The 10,914-nt window shown below is 56.3% G+C and overlaps 1 protein-coding gene across 1 annotated transcript; it reads right to left on the reverse strand.

Annotated features, from left to right (window-relative positions):
• Nucleotides 1-5,955: 5,955 nt before the first annotated feature.
• On the reverse strand, nucleotides 5,956-8,057 carry LOC307190424 (uncharacterized protein; the record flags this gene model as incomplete). Its single annotated transcript, XM_079929584.1, has 3 exons — nucleotides 8,026-8,057; nucleotides 6,709-6,903; nucleotides 5,956-6,588 (listed from the first exon to the last, which is right to left on the reverse strand). The coding sequence occupies exon 3, from the start codon at nucleotides 6,574-6,576 to the stop codon at nucleotides 5,956-5,958; it is 621 nt and encodes a 206-aa protein (XP_079785710.1). The 5' UTR covers nucleotides 6,577-6,588; nucleotides 6,709-6,903; nucleotides 8,026-8,057.
• Nucleotides 8,058-10,914: the final 2,857 nt, after the last annotated feature.

Raw genomic sequence — 10,914 nt, forward strand, 5'->3', positions numbered from 1 at the left:
CCTCTTCTTCCTCCTCCACCACCTCCTCCTCCTCCTCCACCTCCTCCACCACCTTCTCCTTTTTCTTCTTCTTCTTCCTCCTCCACCACCTCCTCCTCCACCTCCTCCACCACCTCCTTCTTTTTCTTCATCTTTTTCCTCCTCCACCACCTCCTCCTCCTCAGCCTCCTCCACCACCTCCTCCATCTTTTTCTTCCTCTTCTTCCTCCTCCACCACTTCCTCCTCCGCCTCCTCCACCGCCTCCTCCTTTTTCGTCCTCTTCTTCCTCCTCCACCACCTCCTCCTGCTCCTGCTCCGCCTCCTCCACCGCCTCCCCCTTGTTTCTCTTCCTCTTCTTTCTCCTGCACCACCTCCTCCTTCTTTTTCTTCCTCTTCTTCCTCCTCCACCACCTCCTCCTCCACCTCCTCCACTGCCTCCTCCTTTTTCGCTCCCTTCTTCCTCCTCAACCACCTCCTCTTCCTCCTCCTCCACCGCCTCCTCCTTCTTCGTTCTCTTCTTCCTCCTCCACCTCCTCCTCCTCCTCCTCCGCCTCCTCCACCGCTTCCTTCTTTTTCTTCCTCTTCCTCCTCCACCACCTCCTCCTCCTTCTCCGCCTCCTCCACCGCCTCCTCCTTCTTTTTCTTCCTCTTCTTCCTCCTCCGCCCCCTCCTCCTCCTCCTCCACCTCCTCCACCTCCTCCTCCTTTTTCTTCTTCTTCTTCCTTCTCCACCACCTCCTCCTCCACCTCCACCTCCTCCACCACCTTCTCCTTTTTCTTCTTCTTCTTCCTCCTCCACCACCTCCTCCTCCACCTCCACCTCCTCCACCACCTTCTCCTTTTTCTTCTTCTTCTTCCTCCTCCACCTCCTCCTCCTCCTCCTCCTCCGCCTCCTCCACCGCTTCCTTCTTTTTCTTCCTCTTCCTCTTCCACCACCTTCTCCTCCTCCTCCGCCTCCTCCACCGCTTCCTTCTTTTTCTTCCTCTTCTTCCTCCTCCACCACCTCCTCCTCCTCCTCCACCTCCTCCACCACCTTCTCCTTTTTCTTCTTCTTCTTCCTCCTCCACCACCTCCTCCTCCACTTCCTCCACCAACTCCTCCTTTTTCTTCCTCTTCTTTCTCCTCCACCATCTCATCCTCCTCCTCCACCTCCTCCACCACCTCCTCCTTTTTCTTCCTCTTCTTCCTCCTCCACCACCTTCTCCTACGCATCCTCCTCCACCGCATCCTCCTTCATTTTTTTCCTCTTTTTCTTCCTCCACCACCTCCTCCTCCCCACCACCTCCTGCTTTTTTTTCCTCTTCTTTCTCCTCCACCACCTCCTCCTCCTCCACCTCCTCCACCACCTTTTCCTTTTTCTTCCTCTTCTTCCTTCTCCACCACCTCATCGTCCTCCGCCTCCTCTACTGCCTCGTCCTTCATTTTCTTCCTCTTCTTCCTCCTCCACCACCTCTTCCTCCTCCGCCTCCTCCACCTCCTCCTCCTTCTTTTCTTCCTCTTCTTCCTTCTCCACCAGCTCCTCCTCCTCCTCCGCCTCCTCCACCACCTCCTCCATCTTTTCCTTCCTCTTCTTCTTCCTCCACCACCTCCTCCTCCACCTCCTCCACCACCTCCTGCTTTTTTTTTCTCTTCTTTCTCCTCCACCACCTCCTCCTCCTCCTCCACCTCCTCCACCTCCTCCTCCTTTTTCTTCCTCTTCTTCTTCCTCCACCACCTCCTCCTCCTCCTCCTCTGCCTCCTCCACCGCCTCCTCCTTCATTTTCTTCCTCTTCTTCCTCCTCCACCACCTCTTCCTCCTCCGCCTCCCTCACCTCCTCCTCCTTCTTTTTCTTCCTCTTCTTCCTCCGCCACCACCTCCTCCTCCTCCTCCACATCCTCCACCAACTCCTCCTTCTTTTTCTTCATCTTTTTCCTCCTCCACCACCTCCTCCTCCGCCTCCTCTACCACCTCCTCCATCTTTTTCTTCCTCTTCTTCCTCCTCCACCACCTCCTCCTCCGCCTCCTCCACCGCCTCCTCCTTTTTCGTCCTCTTCTTCCTCCTCCACCACCTCCTCCTGCTCCTGCTCCGCCTCCTCCACCGCCTCCCCCTTGTTTTTCTTCCTCTTCTTTCTCCTGCACCACCTCCTCCTTCTTCTTTCTTCCTTTCTTCCTCCTCCACCACCTTCTCCTCCACCTCCTCCACTGCCTCCTCCTTCTTTTTCGCTCTCTTCTTCCTCCTCAACCACCTCCTCTTCCTCCTCCTCCACCGCCTCCTCCTTCTTCGTAATTTTCTTCCTCCTCCACCTCCTCCTCCTCCTCCTCCTCCGCCTCCTCCACCGCTTCCTTCTTTTTCTTCCTCTTCCTCCTCCACCACCTCCTCCTCCTTCTCCGCCTCCTCCACCGCCTCCTTCTTTTTCTTCCTCTTCTTCCTCCTCCGCCACCTCCTCCTCCTCCTCCACCTGCTCCACCACCTTCTCCTTTTTCTTCTTCTTCTTCCTCCTACACCACCTCCTCCTCCACCTCCTCCACCACCTCCTCCTTTTTCTTCCTCTTCTTTCTCCTCCACCACCTCCTCCTCCTCCTCCATCTCCTCCACCACCTCCTCCTTTTTCTTCCTCTTCTTCCTCCTACACCACCTTCTCCTACGCCGCCTCCTCCACCGCATCCTCCTTCATTTTTTTCCTCTTTTTCCTCCTCCACCACCTCCTCCTCCCCACCACCTCCTGCTTTTTTTTCCTCTTCTTTCTCCTCCACCATCTCCTCCTCCTCCACCTCCTCCACCACCTTTTCCTTTTTCTTCCTCTTCTTCCTTCTACACCACCTCATCCTCCTCTGCCTCCTCCACTGCCTCCTCCTTCATTTTCTTCCTCTTCTTCCTCCTCCACCAGCTCCTCCTCCTCCTCCGCCTCCTCCACCACCTCCTCCATCTTTTCCTTCCTCTTCTTCATCTTCCACCACCTCCTCCTCCTCCTCCACCTCCTCCACCACCTCCTCCATCTTTTTCTTCCTCTTCTTCCTTCTCCACCACCTCCTCCGCCTCCTCCACCGCCTCCTCCTTCATTTTCTTCCTCTTCTTCCTCCTCCACCACCTCCTCCTCCGCCTCTTCCACCGCCTCCTCCTTCATTTTCTTCCTCTTCTTCCTCCTCCAGCACCTCCTCCTCCTCCGCCTCCTTCAACTTCTCCTCCTTCTTTTTCTTCCTCTTCTTCCTCCTCCGCCACCTCCTCCTCCTCCTCCACCTCCTCCACCACCTCCTCCATCTTTTTCTTCCTCTTCTTCCTCCTCCACCACCTCCTCCTCCGCCTCCTCCACCGCCGCCTCCTTCTTTTTCTTCCTCTTCTTCCTCTTCCACCATCTCCTCCTCCTCCTCTTCCGCCTTTTCCATGAACTCCTCCATCTTTTTCTTCCTCTTCTTCCTCCTCCACCACCTCCTCCTCCGCCTCCTCCACCGCCTCCTCCTTCTTTTTCGTCCTCTTCTCCCTCCTCCACCACCTCCTCCTCCTCCTCCTCCGCTTCCTCCACCATCTCCTCCATCTTTTTCTTCCTCTTCTTCCTCCTCCACCACCTCCTCCTCCGCCTCCTCCCCCGCCTCCTCCTTCATTTTCTTCCTCTTCTTCCTCCTCCACCACCTCCTCGTCCTCCTCCACCTCCTCCACCACCTCCTCCTTTTTCTTCCTCTTCTTCCTCCTCCTCCACCTCCTCCTCCTCCTCCTCCTCCGCCTCCTCCACCGCTTCCTTCTTGTTCTTCCTCTTCCTCCTCCACCACCTCTACCTCCTCCTCCACCTCCTCCACCACCTCCTCCTTTTTCTTCCTCTTCTTCCTCCTCCTCCACCTCCTCCTCCTCCTCCTCCTCCGCCTCCTCCACCGCTTCCTTCTTTTTCTTCCTCTTCCTCCTCCACCACCTCCTTCTCCTCCTCCGCCTCCTCCACCGCTTCCTTCTTTTTCTTCCTCTTCTTCCTCCACCACCTCCTCCTCCTCCTCCGCCTCCTCCACCGCCTCCTCCTTTTTCTTCCTCTTCTTCCTCCTCCACCACCTCCTCCTCCTCCTCCACCTCCTCCACCACCTTCTCCTTTTTCTTCTTCTTCTTCCTCCTCCACCACTTCCTCCTCCACCTCCTCCACCACCTCCTTCTTTTTCTTCATCTTTTTCCTCCTCCACCACCTCCTCCTCCTCAGCCTCCTCCACCACCTCCTCCATCTTTTTCTTCCTCTTCTTCCTCCTCCACCACCTCCTCCTCCGCCTCCTCCACCGCCTCCTCCTTTTTCGTCCTCTTCTTCCTCCTCCACCACCTCCTCCTGCTCCTGCTCCGCCTCCTCCACCGCCTCCCCCTTGTTTTTCTTCCTCTTCTTTCTCCTGCACCACCTCCTCCTTCTTTTTCTTCCTCTTCTTCCTCATCCACCACCTCCTCCTCCACCTCCTCCACTGCCTCCTCCTTTTTCGCTCCCTTCTTCCTCCTCAACCACCTCCTCTTCCTCCTCCTCCACCGCCTCCTCCTTCTTCGTTCTCTTCTTCCTCCTCCACTTCCTCCTCCTCCTCCTCTGCCTCCTCCACCGCTTCCTTCCTTTTCTTCCTCTTCCTCCTCCACCACCTCCTCCTCCTTCTCCGCCTCCTCCACCGCCTCCTCCTTCTTTTTCTTCCTCTTCTTCCTCCTTCGCCACCTCCTCCTCCTCCTCCACCTCCTCCACCTCCTCCTCCTTTTTCTTCTTCTTCTTCCTCCTCCACCACCTCCTCCTCCACCTCCACCTCCTGCACCACCTTCTCCTTTTTCTTCTTCCTCCTCCACCACCTCCTCCTCCACCTCCACCTCCTCCACCACCTTCTCCTTTTTCTTCTTCTTCTTCCTCCTCCACCTCCTCCTCCTCCTCCTCCTCCGCCTCCTCCACCGCTTCCTTCTTTTTCTTCCTCTTCCTCCTCCACCACCTTCTCCTCCTCCTCCGCCTCCTCCACCGCTTCCTTCTTTTTCTTCCTCTTCTTCCTCCACCACCTCCTCCTCCTCCTCCGCCTCCTCCACGGCCTCCTCCTTCTTTTTCTTCCTCTTCTTCCTCCTCCACCACCTCCTCCTCCTCCTCCACCTCCTCCACCACCTTCTCCTTTTTCTTCTTCTTCTTCCTCCTCCACCACCTCCTCCTCCACCTCCTCCACCAACTCCTCCTTTTTCTTCCTCTTCTTTCTCCTCCACCATCTCATCCTCCTCCTCCACCTCCTCCACCACCTCCTCCTTTTTCTTCCTCTTCTTCCTCCTCCACCACCTTCTCCTACGCATCCTCCTCCACCGCATCCTCCTTCATTTTTTTCCTCTTTTTCCTCCTCCACCACCTCCTCCTCCCCACCACCTCCTGCTTTTTTTTCCTCTTCTTTCTCCTCCACCACCTCCTCCTCCTCCACCTCCTCCACCACCTTTTCCTTTTTCTTCCTCTTCTTCCTTCTCCACCACCTCATCGTCCTCCGCCTCCTCTACTGCCTCGTCCTTCATTTTCTTCCTCTTCTTCCTCCTCCACCACCTCTTCCTCCTCCGCCTCCTCCACCTCCTCCTCCTTCTTTTTCTTCCTCTTCTTCCTTCTCCACCAGCTCCTCCTCCTCCTCCGCCTCCTCCACCACCTCCTCCATCTTTTCCTTCCTCTTCTTCTTCCTCCACCACCTCCTCCTCCACCTCCTCCACCACCTCCTGCTTTTTTTTTCTCTTCTTTCTCCTCCACCACCTCCTCCTCCTCCTCCACCTCCTCCACCTCCTCCTCCTTTTTCTTCCTCTTCTTCTTCCTCCACCACCTCCTCCTCCTCCTCCTCTGCCTCCTCCACCGCCTCCTCCTTCATTTTCTTCCTCTTCTTCCTCCTCCACCACCTCTTCCTCCTCCGCCTCCCTCACCTCCTCCTCCTTCTTTTTCTTCCTCTTCTTCCTCCTCCACCACCTCCTCCTCCTCCTCCACATCCTCCACCAACTCCTCCTTCTTTTTCTTCAATTTTTTCCTCCTCCACCACCTCCTTCTCCTCCGCCTCCTCTACCACCTCCTCCATCTTTTTCTTCCTCTTCTTCCTCCTCCACCACCTCCTCCTCCGCCTCCTCCACCGCCTCCTCCTTTTTCGTCCTCTTCTTCCTCCTCCACCACCTCCTCCTGCTCCTGCTCCGCCTCCTCCACCGCCTCCCCCTTATTTTTCTTCCTCTTCTTTCTCCTGCACCACCTCCTCCTTCTTCTTCTTCCTCTTCTTCCTCCTCCACCACCTTCTCCTCCACCTCCTCCACTGCGTCCTCCTTCTTTTTCGCTCTCTTCTTCCTCCTCAACCACCTCCTCTTCCTCCTCCTCCACCGCCTCCTCCTTCTTCGTTCTCTTTTTCCTCCTCCACCTCCTCCTCCTCCTCCTCCTCCGCCTCCTCCACCGCTTCCTTCTTTTTCTTCCTCTCCCTCCTCCACCACCTCCTCCTCCTCCTCTGCTTCCTCCACCGCCTCCTTCTTTTTCTTCCTCTTCTTCCTCCTCCGCCACCTTCTCCTTTTTCTTCCTCTTCTTCCTCCTCCACCACCTTCTCCTTTTTCTTCTTCTTCTTCCTCCTCCACCACCTCCTCCACCACCTCCTCCTTTTTCTTCCTCTTCTTTCTCCTCCACCACCTCCTCGTCCTCCTCCATCTACTCCACCACCTCCTGCTTTTTCTTCCTCTTCTTCCTTCTCCACCACCTTCTCCTACGCCGCCTCCTCCACCGCATCCTCCTTCATTTTTTCCTCTTTTTCCTCCTCCACCACCTCCTCCTCCCCACCACCTCCTGCTTTTTTTTCCTCTTCTTTCTCCTCCACCACCTCCTCCTCCTCCACCTCCACCACCACCTTTTCCTTTTTCTTCCTCTTCTTCCTTCTCCACCACCTCATCCTCCTCTGCCTCCTCCACTGCCTCCTCTTTCATTTTCTTCCTCTTCTTCCTCCTCCACCACCTCTTCCTCCTCCGCCTCCTCCACCTCCTCCTCCATCTTTTTCTTCCTCTTCTTCCTCCTCCACCACCTCCTACTCCGCCTCCTCCACCGCCTCCTCCTTTTTCGTCCTCTTCTTCCTCCTCCATCACCTCCTCCGGCTCCTGCTCCGCCTCCTCCACCGCCTCCCCCTTGTTTTTCTTCCTCTTCTTTCTCCTGCACCACCTCCTCCTTCTTTTTCTTCCTCTTCTTCCTCCTCCACGACCTCCTCCTCCGCCTCCTCCACCACCTCCTCCATCTTTTTCTTCCTCTTCTTCCTCCTCCACCACCTCCTCCACCACCTCCTCCACCACCTCCTGCTTTTTTTTTCTCTTCTTTCTCCTCCACCACCTCCTCCTCCTCCTCCACCTCCTCCACCTCCTCCTCCTTCTTATTCTTCCTCTTCTTCCTCCTCCACCACCTCCTCCTCCTCCTCCGCCTCCTCCACCGCCTCCTCCTTCATTTTCTTCCTCTTCTTCCTCCTCCACCACCTCTTCCTCCTCCGCCTCCCTCACCTCCTCCTCCTTCTTTTTCTTCCTCTTCTTCCTCCAACACCACCTCCTCCTCCTCCTCCACATCCTCCACCACCTCCTCCTTCTTTTTCTTCATCTTTTTCCTCCTCCACCACCTCCTCCTCCTCAGCCTCCTCCACCACCTCCTCCATCTTTTTCTTCCTCTTCTTCCTCCTCCACCACCTCCTCCTCCGCCTCCTCCACCGCCTCCTCCTTTTTCATCCTCTTCTTCCTCCTCCACCACCTCCTCCTGCTCCTGCTCCACCTCCTCCACCGCCTCCCCCTTGTTTTTCTTCCTCTTCTTTCTCCTGCACCACCTCCTCCTTCTTTTTCTTCCTCTTCTTCCTCCTCCACCACCTCCTCCTCCACCTCCTCCACTGCCTCCTCCTTTTTCGCTCTCTTCTTCCTCCTCAACCACCTCCTCTTCCTCCTCCTCCACCGCCTCCTCCTTCTTCGTTCTCTTCTTCCTCCTCCACCTCCTCCTCCTCCTCCTCCGCCTCCTCCACCGCTTCCTTCTTTTTCTTCCTCTTCCTCCTCCTCCACCTCCTCCACCAACTCCTCCTTTTTCTTCCTCTTCTTTCTCCTCCACCATCTCATCCTCCTCCTCCACCTCCTCCACCACCTCCTCCTTTTTCTTCCTCTTCTTCCTCCTCCACCACCTTCTCCTACGCATCCTCCTCCACCGCATCCTCCTTCATTTTTTTCCTCTTTTTCCTCCTCCACCACCTCCTCCTCCCCACCACCTCCTGCTTTTTTTTCCTCTTCTTTCTCCTCCACCACCTCCTCCTCCTCCACCTCCTCCACCACCTTTTCCTTTTTCTTCCTCTTCTTCCTTCTCCACCACCTCATCGTCCTCCGCCTCCTCTACTGCCTCGTCCTTCATTTTCTTCCTCTTCTTCCTCCTCCACCACCTCTTCCTCCTCCGCCTCCTCCACCTCCTCCTCCTTCTTTTTCTTCCTCTTCTTCCTTCTCCACCAGCTCCTCCTCCTCCTTCGCCTCCTCCACCACCTCCTCCATCTTTTCCTTCCTCTTCTTCTTCCTCCACCACCTCCTCCTCCACCTCCTCCACCACCTCCTGCTTTTTTTTCTCTTCTTTCTCCTCCACCACCTCCTCCTCCTCCTCCACCTCCTCCACCTCCTCCTCCTTTTTCTTCCTCTTCTTCCTCCTCCACCACCTCCTCCTCCTCCTCCTCTGCCTCCTCCACCGCCTCCTCCTTCATTTTCTTCCTCTTCTTCCTCCTCCACCACCTCTTCCTCCTCCGCCTCCCTCACCTCCTCCTCCTTCTTTTTCTTCCTCTTCTTCCTCCTCCACCACCTCCTCCTCCTCCTCCACATCCTCCACCAACTCCTCCTTCTTTTTCTTCATCTTTTTCCTCCTCCACCACCTCCTCCTCCTCCGCCTCCTCTACCACCTCCTCCATCTTTTTCTTCCTCTTCTTCCTCCTCCACCACCTCCTCCTCCGCCTCCTCCACCGCCTCCTCCTTTTTCGTCCTCTTCTTCCTCCTCCACCACCTCCTCCTGCTCCTGCTCCGCCTCCTCCACCGCCTCCCCCTTGTTTTTTTTCCTCTTCTTTCTCCTGCACCACCTCCTCCTTCTTCTTCTTCCTCTTCTTCCTCCTCCACCACCTTCTCCTCCACCTCCTCCACTGCCTCCTCCTTCTTTTTCGCTCTCTTCTTCCTCCTCAACCACCTCCTCTTCCTCCTCCTCCACCGCCTCCTCCTTCTTCGTACTCTTCTTCCTCCTCCACCTCCTCCTCCTCCTCCTCCTCCGCCTCCTCCACCGCTTCCTTCTTTTTCTTCCTCTTCCTCCTCCACCACCTCCTCCTCCTTCTCCGCCTCCTCCACCACCTCCTTCTTTTTCTTCCTCTTCTTCCTCCTCCGCCACCTCCTCCTCCTCCTCCACCTGCTCCACCACCTTCTCCTTTTTCTTCTTCTTCTTCCTCCTCCACCACCTCCTCCTCCACCTCCTCCACCACCTCCTCCTTTTTCTTCCTCTTCTTTCTCCTCCACCACCTCCTCCTCCTCCTCCATCTCCTCCACCACCTCCTCCTTTTTCTTCCTCTTCTTCCTCCTACACCACCTTCTCCTACGCCGCCTCCTCCACCGCATCCTCCTTCATTTTTTTCCTCTTTGTCCTCCTCCACCACCTCCTCCTCCCCACCACCTCCTGCTTTTTTTTCCTCTTCTTTCTCCTCCACCACCTCCTCCTCCTCCACCTCCTCCACCACCTTTTCCTTTTTCTTCCTCTTCTTCCTTCTACACCACCTCATCCTCCTCTGCCTCCTCCACTGCCTCCTCCTTCATTTTCTTCCTCTTCTTCCTCCTCCACCACCTCTTACTCCTCCGCCTCCTCCACCTCCTCCTCCTTCTTTTTCTTCCTCTTCTTCATCTTCCATCACCTCCTCCTCCTCCTCCACCTCCTCCACCACCTCCTCCATCTTTTTCTTCCTCTTCTTCCTCCTCCACCACCTCCTCCGCCTCCTCCACCGCCTCCTCCCTCATTTTCTTCCTCTTCTTCCTCCTCCACCACCTCCTCCTCCGCCTCCTCCACCGCCTCCTCCTTCATTTTCTTCCTCTTCTTCCTCCTCCAGCACCTCCTCCTCCTCCGCCTCCTTCAACTTCTCCTCCTTCTTTTTCTTTCTCTTCTTCCTCCTCCACCACCTCCTCCTCCTCCTCCACCTCCTCCACCACCTCCTCCATCTTTTTCTTCCTCTTCTTCCTCCTCCACCACCTCCTCCTCCGCCTCCTCCACCGCCGCCTCCTTCTTTTTCTTCCTCTTCTTCCTCTTCCACCATCTCCTCCTCCTCCTCTTCCGCCTTTTCCATGAACTCCTCCATCTTTTTCTTCTCTTCTTCCTCCTCCACCACCTCCTCCTCCGCCTCCTCCACCGCCTCCTCCTTCTTTTTCGTCCTCTTCTCCCTCCTCCACCACCTCCTCCTCCTCCTCCTCCGCTTCCTCCACCATCTCCTCCATCTTTTTCTTCATCTTCTTCCTCCTCCACCACCCTCCTCCTCCGCCTCCTCCCCCGCCTCCTCCTTCATTTTCTTCCTCTTCTTCCTCCTCCACCACCTCCTCGTCTTCCTCCACCTCCTCCACCACCTCCTCCTTTTTCTTCCTCTACTTCCTCCTCCTCCTCCTCCTCCTCCTCCTCCTCCTCCGCCTCCTCCACCGCTTCTTTCTTGTTCTTCCTCTTCCTCCTCCACCACCTCTACCTCCTCCTCCACCTCCTCCACCACCTCCTCCTTTTTCTTCCTCTTCTTCCTCCTCCTCCACCTCCTCCTCCTCCTCCTCCTCCACCGCTTCCTTCTTTTTCTTCCTCTTCCTCCTCCACCACCTCCTTCTCCTCCTCCGCCTCCTCCACCGCTTCCTTCTTTTTCTTCCTCTTCTTCCTCCACCACCTCCTCCTCCTCCTCCGCCTCCTCCACCGCCTCCTCCTTTTTCTTCCTCTTCTTCCTCCTCCACCACCTCCTCCTCCTCCTCCACCTCCTCCACCACCTTCTCCTTTTTCTTC

Source organism: Stenella coeruleoalba (genome assembly GCF_951394435.1).
Source record: "Stenella coeruleoalba genome assembly, chromosome: 8".
Classification (NCBI taxonomy): Eukaryota; Metazoa; Chordata; class Mammalia; order Artiodactyla; family Delphinidae; genus Stenella; species Stenella coeruleoalba.